Source organism: Oxyura jamaicensis, chromosome 3 (assembly GCF_011077185.1).
Source record: "Oxyura jamaicensis isolate SHBP4307 breed ruddy duck chromosome 3, BPBGC_Ojam_1.0, whole genome shotgun sequence".
Taxonomy (NCBI): Eukaryota; Metazoa; Chordata; class Aves; order Anseriformes; family Anatidae; genus Oxyura; species Oxyura jamaicensis.
In genome coordinates this window covers 115086918-115111141 of record NC_048895.1, presented here as the reverse complement: position 1 = coordinate 115111141, position 24224 = coordinate 115086918, and the positions used below count along the sequence as shown (strand labels likewise).

General features: G+C 50.7%; 2 protein-coding genes across 2 annotated transcripts; both read right to left on the bottom strand.

The window, feature by feature from the left end:
* Nucleotides 1-15484: 15484 nt before the first annotated feature.
* LOC118163740 (gallinacin-13-like) lies at nt 15485-21735 on the bottom strand. Its single transcript, XM_035320675.1, has 3 exons — nt 21603-21735; nt 16828-16928; nt 15485-15738 (listed from the first exon to the last, which is right to left on the bottom strand). The coding sequence occupies exons 1-3, from the start codon at nt 21608-21610 to the stop codon at nt 15614-15616; spliced, it is 234 nt and encodes a 77-aa protein (XP_035176566.1). The 5' UTR covers nt 21611-21735; the 3' UTR covers nt 15485-15613.
* On the bottom strand, nt 21191-22683 carry LOC118163739 (gallinacin-12-like). The gene is made up of 2 exons (XM_035320674.1): nt 22485-22683; nt 21191-21999 (listed from the first exon to the last, which is right to left on the bottom strand). The coding sequence occupies exons 1-2, from the start codon at nt 22615-22617 to the stop codon at nt 21851-21853; spliced, it is 282 nt and encodes a 93-aa protein (XP_035176565.1). The 5' UTR covers nt 22618-22683; the 3' UTR covers nt 21191-21850.
* Nucleotides 22684-24224: the final 1541 nt, after the last annotated feature.

Below are 24224 nucleotides of genomic sequence, written 5' to 3'. Positions count from 1 at the left end.
CCCACCTCCATCCCACCTCCATCCCACCTCCATCCCACCTCCATCCCCTCGTCATCCCATCTCCTTCCCACCTCAATCTCACCTCTATCCCACCTCCACCCCCCGCCCTTCCCACCCCCATCCTGCCACCATCCTCTGCACTTTTCCCCTGGAAGCCCAGCAAATCCACACCGTGCCAATTTACTTTTCCATTTGACTTCATTTTGGCCAGTTCTCGCAAGAACTGTGAACACCGCAGGTCATTCTAAGACCCAGTTTCATGTCCTGTTCTACACCACAAGGCTGCTAAAGCTTCCCTTTAAAGAGAAAAAAACCCACGTATATACATTTTTCTCAGCCCTCTCTGGGAGCGGTGAGGATACAACAAATTCTCCGCGAGCAGGAGCAGGGAGCAGATGCTCAGCGCTGCACGCACAGCAGGAGGGATGCCGTGAGCTGCTGGGCTTTGCTGGGTTTCGTTGTATGCCTTGAAGGAGCTTGCAGGGCACAAGGAGATGCCAAGCAGCACCAGAGAAATCAGGCCATTCATCCTCTCTTCTTCCCAGCTTCGTCCGGCAGAGCTTGGGCAAGGCAAGGAAAAAAAATCAGAGCAATTTCATTTAATGAACTTAAATACACCAGCACCAGCTTCTCCAATAAACACTGCACAAACACGGGGGCACTTAACGTGTTTATGCTTCGATACTCTGTGGGCAAAGGCCCTTGGACCAGCAGCTTCCTTTCGATATAATCTTTAACCAGCAAAGAACAAAACCTTTTGCTGTGTTTTTCTCCATGCTTTGGAAATGAAAATCATCACCGAAGAGCAAATAAATCCCTCGTGGCCTGCCCAACCTCGCTCAGACTCTGACTCACGCAGCAATCCCTCACGGTGCCGGTTCTTGTTTGCTTTTGCAGATATTCCCATGCTGCCGTGAGGTTTTGTTGGCTGACGACAGGCAGAAGGAGCCGGCTTGTGGCCTGACCTTTGCACGACGCAGCTCCCAAGTGCTCAGCACCACTGGCTGTGTGTGCTGCGGAGCATCACTCAAGCTCCTTACCCTTATTTCCAATACCTCCTTATTTCCAAATATTTTTTTATAGTTCTTTATTTTATTTCGTTTCATTTTATTTTTTCCCCTACGAGTGCCAAACCAGCATCTTTACAGCAGCATTTATTTTGCCTTGCTCTGGGGCTGTGCTGCTTTCGGGCTGTCCTTTATCATCCTCCCAGAGCGGCCACCTGGTTTTTGGTGAATGCTTTGTTGTCTTTTTCAAGAACTGAAAGCACAAAGTAAGGCTTTGCATGGGGAGCTGGCCTCTCTCTTCTCCGAGGAAGCGATGAAGTCACCGTTCCTTTTTTCAGTCCATTTGGGCAGGAGAAATGTCCATTTTTGAGGTGGGTTCTTTTGGTAGACGGAGCTGAATCCAGCCCAGAAAGGTTCTCCATTAGAGATGCTTTCCGAGGAGCCTATAAATTCTTCATGTATCCAAATCAGGCAGGAAAGAAAACTTCATTATTATTATTATTACAATTATTATTATTATTATTATATTTTAATTTATTTTTTGCTCTTGCAGGGCTTTTTAGAATATCAGAGAAAAAGATGTTTACTCTGGTTGTGGCAAGCTTCAGCCTTCAGAGCAGAATCCACCACTACAAGATAAGGAAACCAGCAGGAGGTCTTGGGCAACCTCCTCTTATCTCTCGTAAAATCACCGTGTCGCTGCTTCAACATCACGCGGCACCGAGCTGCTAAGGAGCTGCTGCAGGATCCACAGGGCTAAATTCAGAGAGAGTTTCACTGAAGAGTTTCAGTTTCACTGAAAAAAAGAAAGAAAGAAAGAAAGAAAGAAAGAAAGAAAGAAAGAAAGAAAGAAAGAAAGAAAGAAAGAAAGAAAGAAAGAAAGAAAGAAAGAAAAAGAAAAAGAAAACTGAATAATGTAGGCATGTTTTTTGCATTTCAAGGCTTTCAAACCATTATTGCTCAGGACCAGGGGATGGAATTCAGATTTTGTTAATAAGCAAAAACCTTGGCTTGGGATAAGAGCAACGTGTGCTTCTTGCTGTGGGCTCCTTCTGGGTGTGTGCATCCACATTTTTTCCTAATTCACCCTAATAGGCCACTTTTAATCACTAATATTAAACTGAAACAGCACTGTAGTACCTTCTTTTGAAGATATTTAATATTCCTGCCCTCACCTCATTCCTTCACATTGTTCTTCTTGACTTTGTGCCAGCTGCAGCCCTCTTCTGCTGACGGTTCACCCTCCAAAGCTGACGTTGCCCTGCGCAGCACCAGCTTTCCTCTTCCCATCACGGGGCGATGAAGCACCCAGCCCACAACACGTTGCAGATTACCCAACCCGAGGCCTTTGATGCTTCAACAGTAATGAGATAGAAATGTATTTTTGCCTGTGTGCCAGGCTTTATCACTTTCAGTTGAGAACTAGCCAGCCTACATCAGGTCCCTGTGTCATTTTAGACAACATATCTGTGTTTCTCATCTCTAAAAGGACAGGGAAGCCCTGACCCTGCCTGAGAAGTGCTGGCTGTAGAAGCTGGACGTGGATGCAGCTCTCAACTTCAGCGTGGGAGCTGGGATGCCTGAGTTCAAACCCTTGCACTCGAAGCACGTGGCTTTAAAAAACTCAACAAATATGCTGGTTGTCAGCTAATTCTGCCAGATTTCAGCTTGCCCAGCAGCAGCTCTGGGCTGGAACCTTAACCCCCATCTGAGCCCTTTTTGCTTTACAGCTCCCCATGAGGCTGAAGGTCCCTGCTGAGATTATTTCTTGCTTGGGACTCGTCCTGCAGCATCCTCCCCCTTCTCCCAGCAGATCCTCACAAACAGGGAACTCCAGTTGTGCAAGCCCTGGTGACTCAGTGAGCTCACGAGGAATCAAGTGACTTTGCTGGATGGCATAAGCAAAAAGCAAAAAGTTTCTTCCCACTGTGGCTGGGAAGCAGCAAATCCAGCTCTGGGTGAGCAGAGAGCTGGTGAGAGCAGAGCCCAAGGGGGAGGCAATGCCGGGAATATCATTTGTTCCTTGGAAGTTCACGAGGAATGGCCTCAAGTTGCACCAGGGGAGGTTTAAATTAGAAATGAGGAGACATTTCTTCTCAGAAAGAGCAGTCAGGCACTGGGACAGGTTGCCCAGGGAGGTGGTGGAGTCACCGTCCCTGGGGGTGTTCAAGGAGAGGTTGGACATGGTTTAGTTGGTGACATTGGTGGTAGGGGGATGGTTGGACTGGGTGATCTTGGAGGGCTTTTCCATCCTTAACGATTCTTTGATTCTGTGTTTCTCTGTCCCTCTGCACCGCTCTGGCTATGGGCAGAGGGGAGGATGAAGGCAGAAACCACTCCAGGCTTCTGCTCCCGCTGCTTTCCAGCTGCTGCCAGGACTTTGATTTGGGCACACTTAATCCTTGCCTCTAAGGCAAGGCAAAATCCTCATCTAAATTAAACACTAATAGCATTTTCTGCATTTTGTATGGAAAATATGGAAAATATTCCTTTGCATCATCATCTCCCTTTGGTATCTCCCCTCCTTTGACTTGAAGCAAGCACAACCATCAGCGAGCCTTTATATTGAGCAGTCCAGGATGGATTTTGGGGTGAATGTTAAACCCATGGGTACTGCTTCCTTCTTTTCTGTGGGGGCTGCTGCCCTAGCTTTTTGGGAAATAAGTGCTCTCTTTGCTCCCGTGTGGCTGGGGCTTCAGCAGGTGATAGGATCCCAGGCTGACCATGATGTCCCTCTTGGGAAACACCTGCCCTCCAGGGCACCTTTCCCATGTGCTCTCCACCCACGTCAGGAGGACTGAAACCCTTTGGGGCAGACACTGTGCTTTCATTTCCCTTTGCGGGACCTGCCTGCCTTTGGTCGTACTCATACCCTACCCCCATCCCCAGAAAACCCAAGAGAGGTACTAAGTGTGAGCCAGATGTCAGCTGCTTTCCCCGTGTGCCTCTTCCCGACCTCCTCCCTCCAGCACTTGCTGAGCTTGTGCTTTTAAATCTCTGCCCGTCTGTCCCGGCTTGTGACAGATGCAATCTCTGTCCGTCTGTCCCAGCTTGTGATGGGAAACGAGAGCTGGCTTCCCCTCCTCATCCTCCTGCGGTCAGCTCCTGCTCAGATGGTGGGCTTGCACAACAGGCACCAGGGAAGGGATGGCTCTCAGAAACCTCCAGCTGGCCCTGGAGGAGGAAATCAGCTGCAAAGAAGAAGTGAGAGAGCAGCTGAGGCACTGACACACGCTGTGACAATTGGCACCGAGAGCGTTTTGCTGCGGGTGCTTCAAACATGGACAGCAGGATGGAAAAAGTAAAATCCTCTCTTGTGTCCTTTGCTCTCCTGCAGGTCTGGCACTCCAGCGTCCTCCATTGTGAGCAGCTCTGCCTGTTCCCCCTTTTTCTTCGGGGGAAGTATTTTAATTTTAGTAATTTCGCCTCTCTCTGAAGGCTTAGAGGTTGGCCATGGCCAAGACAAGGCCCTGAGCTAGGTGGGCACCTGGCCTCCTGGCTGATGGGCTTGTTCCTACCACAGAGTCATAGAATCACAAAACAATTTGGGTTGTAAGGCACATTAAAGGGCATCTAGGGAAATTTTAATTTATTTAGGAAAAAAATAAAAAACTGTGCAGAGGCTGACAGGGAGGTTCCCACGGGTGGAAGGAAGGCTCTGCGGGGACAGAGCCCGTGCGCATCCACCCCAGCAGCAGCCCGCTGGGGACCTCAGGGTTTGCAGGATGAGGCCAGACCCGAGGGGAAAGCGAACTGCTGCAGGCTGCGCTGGGTTTTGGTGCCACCTCGTGGTCCGGGAAGGATTTATAAAGTGCAGGAGGAATGTGTGCAGAAAACTACAGAAAAAAATAAAAAATAAAAAAGTGCTTCTCCTTGCAGGACACCACAAAAGGGCTCATCTTGGAACAGGTCTCATTGCTGGGGGATGATTGCTGTCATCCCAACCCGTGGATGCTTGGGAATGGCTCCCCTAGGGAGATGGGACAGTCTGCTGCTTCTCATCCCATCTCCTGGATGGGACAGAGCTGCAGGATCCTTCTCTGGGTCTCCAGGAGGTATTGAATCAAAGTACCAGCCCTGTTGGTGTCACAGCTTCTAGCAAGGATTGACCCCAGCAGAAACTGGTGGGAGCATTTCCAATGTCCACTGGCTGCTAAGCAAGGAGCCCTGCTTCATCACAGCACAGAAAGGAAAAATAATAATAATAATAATAATAAAAACAATGCCAGGGGCATGTGCATCGGGAATGAATAGGAAGCAGAGAACCATAAAATCTCCATGACAGGAGGACTGAACTTCTGCTGCTGCACATCCAGTTGCCTAACGGGAGTCTGTGTGCTTGAGAAGCTTGCTCGACACTTGAAGCTGCAAACAGAGGTTTGGGCAAGTAGGGGGGCTTCCAGCTGGGAACGGGTCTTGCCAAGGGATGCAAAAAAGCGGGGAGCAAACCAGCTGCATGCTGGCCTTTCTCACCATCTCGGAGAGGTTTTGTGCGTTATTCTTCTTTGGTCTCACTGTCACAGCTCGCTGTGGAAGTGTTGATGTATTTTTAGGTACTTAAATGCACAAGTTTTGCTTTCATCAGCAAGAACTTGCATTGCCATCCTCGGCTGGATGTCTCTGCAGGATTATAGGGACAGAAAGGAGGGTCGGGGGGTGATGACTTGCTTCAGCCCATCTCCTGCACAAAGGAAACACGACACCAGCTGATCCTGGAAACCTCAGGCTGGAGACGAGGACAGTGAAGTTTTGGGAGGCCTCGTGCATGATGAGCCCAGCTGGCTGTGCACACAAAGGTGCTGAAAAGAAAAGATAGACAGAGCAGGAGCTAATGAGGAGCAGCTTTACGGTGGGATTACCCGGGGGGAGCCAGGAGAGCATCTCGTGACAGCCACAGCAGCACGGGGGAAGCACGCAGCTGCAGGTCTCTCCCAGGGCTCATTCCCAAGGTCTCGCCTCCCCCGCTGCCTCCCAAAGCACTTTCCAGCCAAATATCTGATAAATTCAGCGGAGGGGGGCAGCAGTTTCGGCTTGGGAAGAGCAGATGGAGACGGTGAATGTGTTTTGTGCTAATTGCAGTAGAATCAGATGCACCTGTTTAAACCAAGACTTGAGGGTAAAATGACTCTGTCCTGGGGTTTTGGATAAGTTTTTTGGGGGGAGGAAAGCCAGAAGTTGGGGAGTTTCCTAGATGATTAGGTAGCAAGTCAGCTAGATTGAAATCGGTTGTTAGTCATAGGCCACTGGAACCGGCCCACTGAGGTGCATGGTGGACAGGGCCTGTGGCACCTTGGCCCCATACGTCCACCAAGAGACCGTAGGCCTCACCTGAGGGGCAAGTGGTGGCCACATCTCACAGACCTGAGTATTTCCATCATCAAATGAGGTCCTAACCCTGAACTGGCACCCACCCAAGGGAACATACACCAAAAAAGTGGGCATCTTCTACTGGGAATGGCTGCGTCAGGGCCTGGCCCTCCTAACATCACCTTCATGGCTTGGAGCATCTTCCTTCCTGCCGTGATGTCAAGCTGCACATCCAAGGTGAGCAGAGCTTGAATAAAAATTATCCCTGCTCCAAAAAGGATGCAGACTCCCGCCGGGAAGACCGGGAGTGGTATTTATGTACAAACATCTCAGGCGAACAGCCCTGACCTCCTCCTCCTTCCTCCCCGAAGGCAGCTTATTTTTGTTTATCTCCGCATCCCTGGGGTAGCCCTTATGAGGAGGTATTTTGGGAGCCTGCTGCTGTTGTTTCCTCCGTGGAACCCGTGCCATTTCCTTCAGCTTGGGGTCAGCACCGCCACCTTCTCCTGATGGGGGCCCCATGGGTCGCCTGTGGTCCCCGGGGAGGCCTGGGGCTATCTCCAGGAGGACACTGGCCGGAGGAGGAAGCCAATGGTCCAGGAGCCAGGGCGGCTGGAGGGTGCTGGGTGAGGAAGAAAAACAGGAAGGTGGTGGGAGATAAGGAGAAGAAGCTGGAAGAGGAATATAGGGGAATAATGGAGGGAAGGATGGAACAGAAAATTCTCTTACTGCAGACAGAGAGGAAGCCACCAAGACAAAGGCAGACCAGAAAAGTCTTTTGGACTGCTCAAAAGTCTCATGGACTGATGGGAGTGTGTTAAGTCTAAAACCTCTGCACTCCAGGAGAGCTTGTTGGGAATGGTCTCTGGCATGTACTGATGGACAAAATTTGCCCAAGGTTTCTTTGTCTCAGTGATCCTTGGTTGGGGTTGAAAGCAAGGGCCTAGTCCTTAAAGAATGTGGACACTTGTTTAATTCCCTCCTTGGTAGGAGGGATGATCTGGGTCCCATCTCTCTGAAGCAGGATGGGACATCATGTGGTGACAACATCTGCGTTATGGTAGCCAAACTACATTTCCAGCCATGGCTTGGGCAGCCTTGAGAAGAGGGGAGGAGGGAAGAGATTGGCCACAGGTCTCCAGTTGGTATCAGCAGAGTGGGTTAGACCACAGACATGGTGGTGAGCCTGGTCAAACCATGTGGAGAAAGCAATCAGGGAACCCCAGGGGCTGTGTGATCCCTCGGCATCCATCTGGGTATCTCCAAGCAGTTTCTAGGGATGGGTAGTGTGTGTCCTCGTCTGATGGGTCTGCAGGTGGACATGAGACCATATCATGGGCATGACATGGAAAGTGGAGATGAGGTAGAGGTGCCTGGGATGGGGAAGGACAAGCTTCCTCATGGCCTCCTGGGTGGTAAAATGCCTCTGAAAAGAAAATCTGGGTAACTCCACACTTGAAAACAGGCCTCCAGCCTGCCTCAGCAGAGACACTACCGGCCAGGCTGTCCTCTCTGGGGCGCCGGGGAGGTTGGTTTTGTGAATGGAAATTTTACCACTGCCTCCCTGCCTGGGGCTGTTATCTCTGCTGCTATTTTGGTCAGCAAGAAGCAGGCAAGCCCATGCCAGACCCGGGAGAGAAGCAACGGGAGAGGGTGGGGAGCTGGGGCAGCTCCTCTGTCGTCAGAAGACGCCGGCTCCAGCCAAGGTCTGCGCCGGTCCAGAGATAGCAGGGTCCTCTGGAGACGGGGCTCGCCCCAAGGTCGTTGAGCTAAGTGGGATCGGTGACAGGCTGCACATTAGGGCTGATAAGAGCCGGATAACGGTAGCCAAACTCCCACGGCCTCTGCAGGCACAGCCGGGCACCCTGGGGACCAGTGGAGAGGGAGGCTCAGGGTGACAGGGTGACCCCCTCCCCGATCCGTCTTCTCCAGGGACGGCGGGTGGGGAGGGAAATGGGTTCATATCCCCCCCCGGAGAAGGAAGGTTGCATGGTAAGAGGTGAAAATTGCTTTTTTTAGATTTTTTTTTTTTTTTTTTTTTTTTTCCTGGATGGTATATGGAGGGATTTTCATGCTGACTGCTTCCTCTTTTTAATTTGCTCAAGGGAAAGAAAATATATCAGGGTCACAGGATGTTTCTGTGGGAAGTTTAATCATGTCAAAAATCACTTTCCTTGGCAGAGATGTCTTTAAGAGTCTGCATCCCAAGATAGCCTTTACTATTGCAAAGATATTATAAAGATAATATATTAAGGTATTTCTTATAAATCTAATAAATGACATGTGACACCCTGGGGCACCTTCTCCAGCTTATCCTGGGAACAGGTGGAAGATCAGAGACACCCTGAGGTCCCATCCAGCCTCAATTCCTCCATCTCTTCATGAGCATTCAGCTTTGGGACACTGCCTTATCTCTGCCTTAATCTTACAAATAGGTAAACTGAGGCAGGGAAACCTGCAGAGCCGTTCAGAGGAACGGAGGCCAGCTCTCCATGTGACAGATCCCATGCCGTAGGAACAGCTCTACCCTGCAGCTGAAAAAGTGCCAAACCTAAAACAAGATTACTTCCCACGGCAAGCCTTTATTGACCTCCTGTTTGCCACAGCATGGGCTCAGGCAGGCTCAGCCCAGAATAAAACACAAATTTTTGATTCAGCAGCTGTGTCACTGCCTGGAAGATGCATCAGCACCGGGGATGTTTTGGCATCAGCATCGAATGCACCACGAAAATTAGATGTTACCGGTAATTGTTTTGCTCCTTGTGTTTCTTGGTGGTGTGGCTAAAGGAGCTAGTTTAGTCCCAGGATTTCTCGAGGAGGACAAGACACTGGGGGAAGCCTCCTGTCTGTTCTCCCCGTGCCTCATACAAAGGATTTCTAGAGCTGATCATGGCTGAATGCTCATTTGGGATCAGTCTGCCTCCAGAAGCATCAGCACGCTCAGCAAATGCTGCCCCATGTGCTTATGGCAAAGCCATGCACAGGCATTTCTGACTCATATCGCCACTGCTTATCGAGGGAAGGAAACCCCAGTTTTGGTGGTTTTGCAGACTGTGGGATTGAGTCTGCAGCCCCATAACCTTTTGCTGGGTGGTTGCTTGCTGGGCCCACAACAAGTTCCCAAAAGGCTTTGTGGTTCACAGATGCCTTGGCATTACCATCTGCTACGTCAGGTTTTCCGGACTTTTTTCCCCACCTCCCTCAAAAATCAGTTCAGTCTGGTTTGATCCTTCCCCATGCAGATATCATGAGTGTCTGCATACTCACTGCCCCATTGCTGTAGGGAAAAGGAGAGGGGAGGGAAGGAGGAAGGCACTGCGTGCTGAGCTCCTCAGTGTTTAACCTTGTGAGGGCAAAGGACAGTCCCAGGAACAGGGACCAGGGCTGCCAGCTTGGGTGGCGTGACCCCTGGGGACAGCTTGCTGCTCACTCATAGTCATGTGTATGGCAGGTTGAAAAATATTGTCTTTTCAAGGAAAAAGGATGGCTTTTTTTCTCCGTGTGAGAGCTGCCTTCTTTCTGTTCCTGATGACGTGTGGCGGTTTGTCCTTTGACACTGGGCCCATATATTTCTGTCCTGTTCCTAACTCTGTGTGCACACGCAAGCTGGCCAGCCTTTATGTTACCCAGTCCATGGCCCTTACCCCAGTTTCATTCTCCCTGGTGCACTTACCACCCACCCCGAGCAGGTCACCCTTTGGTGACCACAAGCCACAAGGGCAGAGAACAGCAAAGGGAAGAGCAAGAAGCACCTGGGCAAGGACACAGCGGGAGGTGGCTCTGCCCTCTGCCAGGCTGCCAACCCTGCAGCTAAGCTGGACTACTTATCTTCTGGGTGGCTGGGTTTGGAAGACCTTTCATGAGCTAAGGGAAGCTCTCCTCTTCAGTCTCCTGGACAGTGGAAGGACAAAGTGGCAAGTGTCTTCTGTTTTCAAGAGCTGGACATGGATGCATTGTCCTTATGTACAGAAAGGAGATAAATTAAAACAAACAAACAAACAAACAAACGACAACAAAAAAACGACCCTACCAAGGGTATTTATTGGCTTTATAACACCATTTTCCTTTAGAAACCTCATTTATTGGGCAAAGGATGACCATTTACCTCATGAGAGCATTGGGGTTGCAGGCTCATCCATGCAAAACCCACTCGCCTCTCCTGCGCTCGGCAATGTGCCCCCACACATTTTTGGGTTTGTTTTTGTCTCAGGACGGTCCAGCTGGTGGCCTGGGGGCGGGTAGTGGCTGGTGGGATGGCTCTGCCTGGCCTCGGAAGGCATTTTGAAGGTTTTCAGTACACGACTCTGGTGGTGCTGACCCTGATCGGAGGCTGGCAATTAACTGAAGAGCTGTGCTGGATTTCTGCTCCCTCTGTCTTCTCCAAAGACCAAGAAAGCTGGGTTTCAGGCTCTGCTCTGCTAAACAGGGCTGTGGGCCAAGACCCTGCCTTCCCAGGGCTTGACAGAAGTCATCGCTGCAAAATGCAGTTGACAACTGGGATCGTACCCCATGGGGTCTTGCTAGCCCGGCCAATATCCTTGCAGAAGGTCTTTCCATTTGTACATACACCCCTATGAATTGAGAGAGATGTTTTCAGGAAGCAGGTTTTAGGATCATACCCAAAGAATTTAGGATGGTCCCCAGTGGGCCAGCAGGCTGCAGACCCAACACAACTACATTACAAACACATTTCTCCCCAAAATATATTTTTCTCTCCTTTCACAGGGCACGGGGCAGGTGAAGGACGGGGTGGTTGGGCTTTCATACCCACGCACCTCCCCTCCATCCCCCTTCTCCGCCCCATCACCTTCTCCAGCCCCTTCCCCTCTTCTCAGCCCCGATAAGCCGGCATGTGGAAAAAATGTTGTCACGCATATCTCACTTCCAGCGCGTGGGAGTCGCTGATAGCGGCCCGAAGATCTGGACAATAACTCCTCCTGACAGCTCCTGCATCCCTCCCAGGCTTGGGGAAGGGTCCTGCTCCCCTGCCCGCGGCGCTGAACACTGTGGGTTGGAGAAATGATGCCTGGCAGAGCCTGACGGCCCATCTCCATGGGGAAATGAGGATGGAGAGGAGAACAGGCTCACCTAGCACCCCTCCTCAGGGGGCTTTCCCCAAATTCAGCCCTGCATTTCATCCCAGGACGTCTCCAGGCCAAGAGCCACAAGCTTTGGGCGGCGCTGCGGTGTTTGTCTTGGAGCCCTCCACCAGCTCCATCCCTGCGGAGAGCAGGGCTGCGTGGCCCCCGCGCTGTTGTTCCTCCACGTGGCGCTCCCGAAAGAGCCCCGAGCGCCTCGCCAAGAGGGTGAAGTCATTTATTTACGCCCAGACAATGTGCTTCGGTACACGCCGAGCCATCAGCGCTGACCGACTGACACGCTTCTGCTCTGACGTGGATGGGGAAAGGTCAGCGTGGAGCAGGCTCCGTGGCCGTACCCCTTCCCACAGGGGCATCCAAATAGGACATCCATTTATTCACGTCAGAAAGGTGCCAGGGTGTTGCTGACGGGGTTCATTTAAGAGACACAAGTGTCTCCATGGTGCCTGGTCGGCTTGGCTCCCTTCTCCTTCTGCAGAGATAAGAAGACGTGAATTTTGGTGCGCAAAGCCCATTCCTTTGGCTCTCAGGGGAGCCAGGGAGGCCAGAGGAAATGGAGACCTTTGTGCTGGAGGTATTCGGATCGCTCACCCCGATCACTCACCTCTGCTGGGATGGGAAGGGCTGTCCCGAAACAGCAATTAGGTGTGGAGGAGCCCCTGAAGGTGACCCAGATTTTAAAGCGTTCCTGGTTTTTCAAGATCTATTTGATTTTTACTCAAAATGCTATTCCTTTTTTTCCAAGTGGAAAAATATATATATATTTTTAATTTCCAGCTGGAAAGAGAATGCCTCAATGTTTACATTTATGCCCTACACCTTCAGGGCATTCATCCCAAATCCCCTTTTTCCTCTAGAGAGGGGTCTCCAAAGTGGGGCGTGGACAGGACAACCCATTGGGGTGCAGGAAGAAAATATTTTCACACCACCAATAAATAAAATACCGTAATAAAATTAATGCTTATTCCATCTCATCCTTTTTTAATTTATATTTTCATGTATGTTTGACAATGTACACAATACAGTAGTGCAGTACGATATGTAGATAATTTCATAAATACAGAAACGTGTGTATATTGGAGGTTCATGCTCAAAAATATTTTACCAGTGGGGTGCCCGGTCAAAAACATTTGGAGATTATGGCTCTGTGGAACTTTCTCCTACAGCTGCAGCTCCCATGTCCCAAAGGGTACTCCCTCCCCAGGGCTGTGTTGTAGGACAGACGAGGCATAGTCTGATTTTGGATTTATATCAAACTATTTCTTTATTTTCTGATCAAAACCCAATTCTGAGGGAGAGAAGAAGAATGAGTGGTGTTAGGGGCTATTGCTGTTTTATGGAAAATGAAGGTTTTCTGTCCCAAGATGGAAAAAAAAATGCCAAGACCCTTTGGAGGAGGACCCAATGCTCCATCTCAAAACCATTTCCATGGTAAATCTGCAGCCAGCCCTGCCTCAGAGCACCTCCAGCCCCACTTTGGGCAGGGGACGGATGCCACCACCTCCCTCCCTCCACCCCCAGGGCTTGGCCTCCTCCTTTGCTGGCAAGAGATCCTCCTGAACCCTTCGCAGATAGTCCCGTAGGATTTTCCAGGTTGCCTGCCCGGAATGGGAGAGGTTAAACTCAGCAGGAGCAGGGTGACAGGGCACAGAGGCGCTTTCTTCTCGGCTGATAGCTGGCTCCATCCTGCTGGGAGCAATTTCCCGGCGCGGCTCCTGCCAGGAGCTGCTTCCAGCAGTGACTGCACACACACACACACTCACACGCACGCGTCCGTCCAGGCGTGCTTCTCACAAGGCTCACATTCAGGCTCTCCCCACCTCCTTCCCCTCGCAGCCCCGGCATCGGCGCGGTCCCCAAGATCTCATCCTGCCCCTGATAAGGCGCGGAGGCGGCTGCGAAAGGAAGGCTCCCAGTTGCTGCCGGCGCCAGGCTGGGTAGAGACAGACGTGTCCAGCCCTCACCTCCTCCTGCAGCTCCTTCTCCTCCTCAGAGCCAAAAACAAATGACATCAGCCCCTCATGTGTCCCCCCCCCCCCAGCATCCCTATCAGCCCCACAGAGAGGCGGGCGCATGGAGGAGCGAGGAGGAAGGGGGGGGAGAAGGAGGGAAGAAGAAGGCTGGAGCTGGAAGTTGGTTACTTTGGCAAGCGGACAAAGTTCTGCAAAACTTCAGTGGCCAGACTTCAAAAAGGTGGAAAACTGGAGGCTCGCTGCCGGCAGGTCCTGTTATCAGGGGGAGCCTTATCTGCTCGATGGGGCTGATGGCTCGAGCGAGCCAGGGCGACTGCTAACCTCTGGCTGAGCTTTCCGAGGTCCCCAGAGAGCTGCACCGTCGCTCAGAGGAGAGCAGCAGCGTCCAGGAGATGGGATCACGTGAAGGCACTGGTTGTGTAGCCCGTGGGGCGAGAGGAGCCAGGCTGGGGATACTGCCAGCCCCGGAGCTCATGGACACCCCGTCCCGTGTTGATTTAATTCGTGGTGGTAGGAAGAGCTCAGCTCTGGAGCTTCAGACGTGGAGTCTAGACAGAGGGGAAGGTGGGGCAGATCTCCCCGAGAGTCAACCAGTGCAGCCCAGTCACTGGTTTCACTGGTTTCCCTCTGTTTCCTCCCAGACAGGACTGGTCTCTTGGGTAGAGAGCAGAGTGGGTTGACCACTCTGGGTCTCTGCTGCGGGTAGCTGGGGGTCTCACAGTCCCAGGAAGATTTTCGTGAGAATTTTGGCCACCCCCAGATACCACATGTGGTGTTTCCAGGAGATGAGCCTTCCAGCTTCTCTCTCAAGGAGACTTTTTTTTTATCCCTTGGTGCCATCTCCCCTTGCACCACCAAGACATTTCTGTTCTTGCTCACCCTGCAACACCTCTCCTAGGTGATGCCCTCCTCCTTGGAGTCCTGCTCCAGAGCACGTCGTGGCAGGCAGTTCCCCATCCTTCTTAGCACCACAGCTGACCACATTTACTCCCTGGTGTAAAGGGTCCTGGCCGTGACCCATTCCATGTCATACTTCCACCCACCAGCTCAGCATATGCAGGAGAAGAGGCAGCCCCTCACGTGGTGCTAGGATATGGTCTGAAATATAAAAAAATATTCTTTTTCACCTCCTAAAACTCCCTGCATGGATGAGGGGTGGGTGAAACCATGCCCATGCTTCCAGCCCGAGCCAGCTGTCCCTCCGCCAGACACAACCCTGCCACAGCTTTGGGGAAAGTGTGGACGTGAAGCTCCTCCTCCAGGCATTTTCCACGCAGACATTATGTTTCAGGGTGGAAAAGGGAAAGTTTAGCCTCCTTTTTCCTTCCCTTCCTGCTGCAGAAGCAGAGGAGCAGGCTGGGGCTGCCACCTACTGTCACCAAGCCTGACCTAACCCTGCCTGTGCTCTCTGGCTGAGGTTGTGGTTTGCTGGCCCCAAGGTCTCCTCCTCCTCCTTCACAAGCATATCCATCACTTCTCCTCTGGCAGTAGTTTTCTCCATTTTTTTTTTTTCCTTCTAAGCGAACAGCATTTCTTCAGCTATTTAATCACCCCCAAAATCAAGTGCTTCGTACATGTCAGCATCCAGAGCCCATCCAAAGCCCTGCTGGTGGCTTTGGTCCTCTTCTTCTGCCCCCATGCGCACAACCAGGCTCAGCCTGGAGTGTCTCCTGCTAGCAAAGGAAGGCAAAAAGACTCCTTTTGACTCCTTTTGTTTTTATCATCAGCCTCACAGGGAGTTTCTCTTTTTAGGTAAACCTCCCACTGTGCAAGCAAGATCTCATGTGAGAGTTGCTCCATGCAGAAACAGAATCCTGGAGTCCCAAAATCGTAGATAGAGCAGGAAAAGTGATGGATAAAGGCTGTGACAGGCAGAGGCACGGGCTAGGAGAGAGGCTGCATGGCTGCTTTGGGCAAGGCCCCTGGAAGGACACTGACCTCCCCATGGTCCTCTGCCACATCTGCAGATGCTTTGGCCACCGCGATGCACCCCATCCTCCCTCCGTGACTCTGTGCAGGCAAAGGAGCCAAACCCCAAGCACGGGGCAAGACAATCCATCTCAGGGGGGAACGCAGCTGCGCTCCAGATGCAGGAAGATATAGAAAACCAAGAGGTTTATTGGTGACAGACCAACCCAGCTGTGGATGTGAATGGCAGTGTCTGACAGCAGCTCCTACGGACGGTTTTGGTGCCCCAGGTGCCGGATCCATCCCACTGTGGTCGCTCTCACCTGCAGCAGCGCAGGCGGCCGTTGCTGCAGCTCCCAGCCCAGCGCTCCATGTGGAAGCAGAGCCTCCGGCAGTGCCCGTGGTTGTTCCTGCACTGCTGGCTGTCCGAAAGGCCTCGTGCGGCTGGGGGAAAGGGGATGGAGACATGCTTAGGGAACCTGGGAACCCACCCAGAGCCCCCCGCGGTGTCACTGGCTGAGCAACCAGAGCTTCTGGCTGCAACCAGGAGCTTCAGCTGGCTTCGTGGTGAAGGGCAGGTGTGCCTGGGAGGAAAACCTCCTTACACCAAGCCCAGCAAGTCTCCTAACAGCCAGCCTAGGAGAGATGCCCAGATTTGGGTTGGCTGAGTCAGGGGAGGCAGATCCCTTGGGCAACACCAAAGGTCAGAGATGTGTCTTTTTGGAGCTGGTGTTTTATCAGCTGGTGGTTTTGGAGCTGGAATTATTATTATTATTATGTTGTTGTTAGGTTTCCCTGTTTTGATAAAGAAGGTGTATGCTGCTTTTCTTTACCCATAGCAGGAACACCAAGGTTGGGGTTTCTGGAGGGATGCACCAGTGGGTATGCACCACCAAAGTGGGAAATCCCTTCCCTTTCCTTTTATCCTTAGGACTTAAGTTAATTAAATGAGAGTGTAAATACACAGAGAAGGGAAATCTCAGCAGTTATACCATCATAGTCCTAGTGATACCATAGTGACCTTAGAGATGAGTGAGACCTGAAGTCCTAACACATATATAAGCAACCAGACAAAAAGCTCAAAAAACCGAGCCAAAGCTTCTCTATTCAAACAGAATCCCATAAGAAAAAAAGGCAAAAAAAAAATGAACTTTCAGATTTTCCCCCCACTTCCCTTCCCCAGAAAGGTGCCTTTTGATTTCATGGGGTTATCCTTCTTTTGCAGAGCATCAGGCTTGTGCCCTGGTCAGGAGCAGAGCTCAGGCTCCTGGCTTAGGCTCAGCATTCTGGGGAGGGATGTGAGAAGATGGAGAGGAGAAAACATAAAGCCCATGATTTTGGGACACCTGCATCCAGGAACTTCATGGAGATAATTTCAGAAGAAATTTGTTCCTGGGAAGCAAGAGTCAGGTCAGCCTTGACTTGGTTAGACTTGAGGGATCTGTCATGTCCTTTTCTACTTGGGGGTAGGGACCTGCCTTTCCTCTCCTCTCAGTCCTGCAGAAACACCTGCAAATATTTTGTCCTTACCGGGAACATCCTGGAGGAAGAGAATGACAACGATTGCAAAGAGCAGCTGGAGGATCCGCATGGCTGAGCGTGGGTGGGTGTTCCCCACGGGGAGGAGTGAAGGGCCGTAAAGAGATAGAGAAGAGGGAAGATCCGGGATTTATAGGGCTGGGGGGGTTGTGTAACGCTGCTGGATGGGAGGGAGCTTTGTCAATCTCATGTGCATTTCAACACGACAGCAAACAGTCACACTGGGATGTACCCACTCCCGGACACATCATTTTACAGGGGGGAAAGAAGAAGGAAAAAAAAAAAAAAAAGCAGGGTTTTGTCAACAAACTGCGCAGAGCACTGGGGAGTCTGATTCTGGCTGCTGCTGGAGCCAGGATGTTGGGGCTGACTGAGTCTGGCTCTTCTTGTGTTTGTAGGCTTGAGCATGAGATATTGAAAACCCATCCAAGCATTTGCAGGATCAAAGTTTTGTGCTTTTAAAAGAAAATTATTCTTATTATTTATTTTTAATTTCCAGCTCCCAATCTCTGTGCTTAGCACTGACAAAGCCGAGCGTGAAAAAATCTAGAGTCCCCTCCCAGCACTCCCCAGCAGCACAAGGTTGGCCTGAAAACCATGGGATCCTTAAAAATCAAAGGTCTGTTTGCATTTCCCAACTTCTGGGCTGCAAAGAGATCATTTGCCAAGCTTTTGTTTACAGCTGTCAAGAAAAATAGCAATTCCACATATTCCTTTATGGATTTATTAAATAGGAAAGCTGGAGCACGTCTCTGCAATTGGCAGGAGCAGGAACTTTAGGAAAACCCTGTGTATCACAGATCACCCTTGGTTTGTTTTAGTTCTCCAGGTCAGTTCCAGGAAATTAGTAGACATGGGACCTGAATTTCAACTTCAGCAAACAACACAAAGCAAATAGCAAGCAGAAATCTCCCATAAACAGAAAAGAAAAAGAAAAATGGAAGGGGGAATAAAACCTTTATAAGGGATTCTCTTTGCAGCAATGAAGCAGCAGAGGGCATCACTAACTCCTCCGTTTTCCCTCTGTAAGTCACCTTGATGGCCTTTTATTTGCAGGCTGGGTGCAAATTGTAAAACTTGGGCTGCTTGAGGGGAACAAGGATCACCTTCACCAAACTGTGCAGTAAGGGGCTCTTTGCCAGCTGGACTTCAGGTCATGGGACACCAAGTGTTTAAACAGCGTGCCATGCAAACTGGCTGCGTGCAACCTGGAAAAAAGATTTGTGAAAAGAGAAAGGGGCCCTGGAAGTCTTGGGGAGCTTTTCATGTCTGGTGGCACTGCTTGGTGCCTGCAACTGTGGTGAGTGTCCTTTGGGAAGGAGAGCCAAGCCCAACCGATACCAACAAATAACAGAGTTCCCCCAGAAATTGGGGCAGGAAGTCTCTTTTTTTATTTATTTATTTTTTATTTTTTTATTTTTTCCGGGCCCAGAGCGCACAAAGGATGGTTTGTGCTCGGTGATAGAACTATGCTCCTGGGTGCCTTAGCGGTTTGAGGGCTGGGGAGGAGTCAGGTCAATCCCCATCCTCCCCAGAGCCCCAGACAGGAGGGGAGTCCCCACCATCAGCACCTGGAGAGCCCAGGCTTTAAAATTCAGCCTGGGGTATATTTACAGCAGTGCAGATGAACACAGCAGTGAATATGCAGGGGCAAATGGTTCAGCAATTGGAAGGTCTCCTGGATCCCAACACCATCTTGTGATGCCTCCCCATCCTCCTTTTTCACCAAAACCTGAGAAAAACAGGCACAGGTACAACACCTCAGAAGAAGTGACCACGGGCTCAGTTTGGATTCCGATCTGTCCCACAAATTCTCCATGGCCAAGGGCAGGTTTTCATTACAGACAGGAATGACATCCATCCTCACCAACCCGACAGACCATCCATCTCCTGCCATAACAGCAGCCATGAGGGAAGGCCTCAGGTACAGTAAGGACAACATATCTGTGACATTTATCGTAGCTTTTCTCCCACTCTCAGACTTCTTCCCTTGGGAGAGAAGTTTTATGTGGTAAATTATCACATTGCCATAAAATCAATTTCTAAATTTGGCTTCCCCTGGTTTCCCAATAGTTATTGTTCATGACTAGGCCCTGAGCAGTTAAGGCCTCAGCACATTTCAGGAGACTTTCCTGATAGACTTCCTCTAAACAATCCTATGCCAGTCCCGCTTTGCAAGAGATGCTTCTGGTGTGAACCTCTGCCCAACGGGCTGTTATGCCTCCTGTCCACCATGAGCCTGCTGGAGATTTTGGGGGATAATGCCAAAATCCTATGGGTGCTCAGGCCTACAGATACCTGGTGGGTCATAGCTACCCAAAGCATAGAATCACTGATTGTTTTGGGTTGGGAGAGTCTTTAAAGACCATCCAGGTCCAACCCCCTTCCTTGTGCAGTGATGCCACCCACCAGATCAGGTTGCCCAGGGCCTCATCCAGCCTGGTCTTGAGCACCTCCAGGGATGCGGCAGCCACGACTTACATCCAGAACACGTAGGTCTTCAAGTCCATGAGATGTCTAAGCACTCAGTGAAGTTGGTGGAGATCTAGCATTTATTCCAGTTGCCTAAACAGATATCTATTACCATCTGGGATGCTCTGGGGCACCTGAGACCTCTGTACTGGGCTGGTAGGTGTGGTGCCAGACCTGTGTCCCCAGGACGTGAGGGGCTTGCCCACAAGTATGAAGCTCACCTTGCCCACACAGAACTCTGTTTAACCATTGTCCTGGTGCTGATTACACAGCTCTGTTTAACAATGGCATTTTAAAAGCAGGATTTCTTTTCTCTGCCAAACAAACACTGCCGTGTTGCCAGGGAACAGCAAACAAATTCCAGCGAGTGTGACGTTCAGCCACATGTTGGGAGCTAACATCTCAACGTTATTCAGGAGGCTTGTGCTGGTCAACACACCAGGCATAAGAGTAGGGCTCTGCCCTGGCTGTCTGTGTGGTTGGAGGTGCCTTTTTCTTCCCTTGGGTTACAGGATACACCATCCTGGGGGTAATCAGTTGGAGCAGCATCCCCTACACCCACACCAAAGCATCTTATATTGATGTTCAAGCAGCTCCTCATGGGCTGGTGACTGGGTGCAGTGCCCCAGGCAAGTGAATTGGTCTTCAAGAAACCATGGGGAAGGGTTGTGTGGGGTTCCTGGACTGCAGTGTGCTGTTCTCCACACTCCACCTTTGTCCTTATTCCTTCCTCTCCCTGCCTGTGTGTCCATTCATCTTATTTGTTATGCAGAAATGACAACAAAATTTTGTTTGTTTGTTTGGCTGGCTGGTTGTGCTTTTTTTTTTTTTTTTTTTTTTTTTCCTGGGGTTTATTTTGGATCATTTCTGGCCAGATCAGTGACCAAAGGAGCACACAAACAACTGGGGGAGAGTGGGACAGTGCCTTTTAGCAGCAGCTTGCATTTACTATCACATTACTGACAGAGGTATAACGCTGCCTATAAGCTGCCTGAGCATTTCCAGCTTACCTTAATTGAAATTTGGCTGGCTGATTGCTTCAAAACCTACTGGGGGCAGGCAGCCTAGCATCTGGCAGGGAGATTCACAGGATGAGCTGCATGAGCTCATCTGCTGCACTTTCTTAGGAAAACAGGCTATAAATATGGTGGCTAGCAGTCTCCAGATAAGAGGCACGAACCACAAACTTTGTGGACGAAGCTGAGAAAGGAACTGTTTGATTTGGAAAGGCGCCTCAATTTAAACCCCTGCCTGTGCTCTGTCCATACAGCAGCACGTGTTGGCGAGCCGGGCTGGAGTCGGTCAGATCTGGGGAGGAATTTGGCTCCGGGCTCAATCCCATCTGTTTTCAGTGGCAGTTCCCAAGCCAACAGCCAGTGCTCCTGTCTGTCTGTCCAGCCACTGGGAGCGCTGGGGGAGTGCTGGCGTCTCCCCGCGTGCCTCGGTGTCCCGGACCATGCTCCTCCTGCACTGGGATGACCCCGGGAGAGGATCCGGGCTGCTCGTGAATTCATCCTCAAGTCGGATGAATTCATCGTTGGACCTCTAGCGATGGGTCCTGACCCTGGTGAGGTCAATGGGAATTTTCTTGTTTGATTCATCCCAGCAAGAATTTCATCTCCCAGGGAGGACTTTTCCCTGGCTCTGGCCAATGCCTCAGCTAGCTGGCATAGCTCCCTCATTACATCATTGTTTGCTTGCTTTCACAGAACTGGTGGGCCCAGAGGGAAGTGTTTTTACCTGGAAGGAGAGACCAAGAGCAATCTGGCAAACAGGGGGATCAAAATTTCACACTGCAAAAACACAGAAGGGCCGAGAGCAGATCTGGAGAGCTAATGGATTTTGGCTGATGCAGTTTACGTGCAGAAAGCTGCATAAAATCTGATTTTTTTTTTTTTTTTAATGATTGCATCAGGTGCAAACATTCTAATTGTTTTGAGATGTTGCTGGGTGACTACAGAGAAAAGGAGGAGCACAAGGAATGCAGCCTACGGGTGAGGAGAGCAGCCAAGGGCAACACTGCATCGCTTTCATATGCCTTCCTCCACTTCATACAAGCAAGCCTGGGGTTTTCCTTCCTCTTGCTGCTTCGTGGAAGAGGGATGAACCCAGGACACCTCTACTGTAGCTGTTGCACTGAAAGAGATGGAGAAGAAGGATGTGTCCCCTCCTGGAGAGTGGCAGAGCATGTCCCCAGCAGCGGCTGTACTGGGTGCCAGCTGCAGTCACAGACAGGCACTCGTTCTGTTAAACCTCAGGTTTATTGTTTTGGGGTAAGGAGAAAGGCAATTCCTCACCTGGGCATGACAGGTAACAACCAGACACCAGAAGGGGCAGATATATAACCTGGGAGGATTTAAAAAGTCACAGCAAAAGGAAAAAAGATGTATTGAGAAGTCTATGAGCAAATGCACAGCCTCAGGGAGCTGGAGCAGGGAAGCCACAGCCGCAGAAAGGCACAGGATTTCCTCACCAGCTGCAGCCTGTTCCTTGCCAGCAGAGCCTGCAGCTCTCCACGTGCTGCAGTTTGCTCTTTTGGCCACCTTCAGCTCTTTACTGTGGTCGGTGACAGACTTTTACAGCAGAGAATGATGGGCTCGAAGCAGTACTTGGCCAGGTATTCGCCAGCGATGCAGTTCCCCACGCGGCACAAGCCCCCTTCGTGGTTACAGCTGTCTGGTCCATGTGCGTGCCCTGTTGGGAAGAAGCAGCAAGGTGTTGGGAAAATGCCCGAGCTGGCAAGGTGGGAAAATAAAAGTTGGTGGAGCTTCCCAGGGCAACGTGTGCCTGGCCAAGACAGCTCTGGGAGCGTGCACAGAGCTGGGCATGCACGACTGCAGCGAGCACTCCCAGGATCCCGGTCCCAACATCAAATGCAGCCTGGAGAAGGGAAGAAACTTTCTCCTAGAGCATCCAAAAATTGAGCCCAGAGCAGAAGACATTTCTGAGGATTCTCTGGCCGGTCTGCTCCCAGAAAGGCAGTGCATTGCCCCATATTTGCATTACCCCAGGGGTTGAAATTGCACATTTTACCATTTTACCCACTATCTCACCCAGAAGCCTGAGGACACCTTCCCCCTCAGTACCTCTGGTATTTAGATGTGACCACACAGCAAGGAAAGGTTTTTTTCCTCTTCCCAGCTACCTCTGCTTACCACCCTCAGCCTGCCTGGTCTTACCGTGAGCGATCAGGGAGATGAAGATTAAAACGAGCCCGAAGATCCCCATCGCTTTGGTTCTGCTGGAGAGCAGCAGGGCTGAGCGGGGGATTTTGCAGAAGCCTCTGCGTGCCGTTGGCAAGCGGGATGGCATCCTGGAGGAAAGAGGGAGGGAGCAGGCAGGAGTTAATTATAGCCCCATGACATTCCCTGCTCAGCAACCCTCTGTGTCGCTCTGACCCGGTGCTGCGGCTCCAAACAATGCTGCCGTGCTTCGTGTTCACCGGCGGTCGGCTTCCCCGCTTCCTCTGCCTGGTAGCTGGCATGTGGGGCTGGGAGCTTGCCAGCTGTGGACAGCTATGTGAAAAAAAAATAATAAAAAAGATGAAAAACAAAAACAACAACAAAAAGAAGGGAAGGGAAGGGAAGGGAAGGAAAGGAAAGGAAAGGAAAGGAAAGGAAAGGAATATAAACTAAACAAAATACAATAAAAGAAAATACATAGAATATAATAAAAAAGTGATGCAGGGTTTCTTCTGTCCTTCTCCAGCAGCCAGCAAAGTGCCCGGGGAGGTGCTGGGCTGGGTGGCAGCAGCCTCCTGGGACAGGCTCCTGAGGAGCTGCGGGGAGGAGAGCCTAGGAATGATTCCTTTTGATCCAAGCCCATGTGAATATTTTCTCCAGCTGAAGCCTGGCCATGATTTTCCTGCCAAGAAGGCCACCCCAGTTCTGGCTTCTGAGGAATTTGGGAGGCTTCGTTCCTGAGTGTGCTGACCACACAGCGCTGGTGGAGGGGGTGGCCGGTTAGCTCAGCAGTGCACCAACTGATGGGAATTATGTGACAGATATGTACCTCTGGCTGTAAAATCAGCATGCAGTACTCCAGCTACCCTCACCTGGCTGCTGCCTGTGCTGTTCCTTCAGCTGTGTTCATATAATTGCTCCTGTGAGTGCATCCTAAGCCGGATAGCTGAAGGATCAAGGTTAAAAATTCCCTTTCTCCATCAAAAAATGTACTTCAGGCGCACTGAACAGAGTCCAAGCGTGCTCTCCTGGATTGGTAGCCATGAGTAGCCTGATTTATGTCACTGGAGATGTCCAGATTCTGGGGATTTCTGCATGAGTGACAGTGGCAGGCAGGACACTCTGGAAGCCCAGCGTGATAGCCTGGGTCATTTCAAGTAAAAAGGGTGGGGGGCAATTAAAGCCATGAAGGACAAAAGACAAATTTTATTGAATCTTCTAGCGTCAAATGGGTTAAAACATCTTGTTCAAAGCCTGGCCAGGCCTGATACAAAGCAGTCAAGTGCTAGCACACCCCTCATTTTCTTTATCCAGGTCTGGGAGAAGAGGGTGACATCTGAGCATCTCTTGTGGCTGAACGACAGGCCAAGGGTTGTCATGGAATGGGAAGGAAAAATTACAACCTTCTCAAAAATAACTTCCCCACTTCTTTTCTTTTAACCTCTAGGGCTCTCAAGTCATCAGGAAAACTCAGAAACTTATAGCTCCATGTGTACCCAAATGCTTTACTGAAGCAGGGCACAATTGTTTGCCCAAGGGTACGTATGTCCTCTGGTTATTTGTGCATCAGGGCTTGGTTTGCAAATGATTTCCCCACTATCTTCCTTTCCATCTCCTGTCTGATGCAAAACACGTCCATCAGTCCCCTCCCTTCCAGAGCACTCTCCCCAGAAAGGAAGGTGAGTGCAGAATATCTTAAAGTCTGACAGTATTTTGGTGCTGACTGGCCTTTGAATC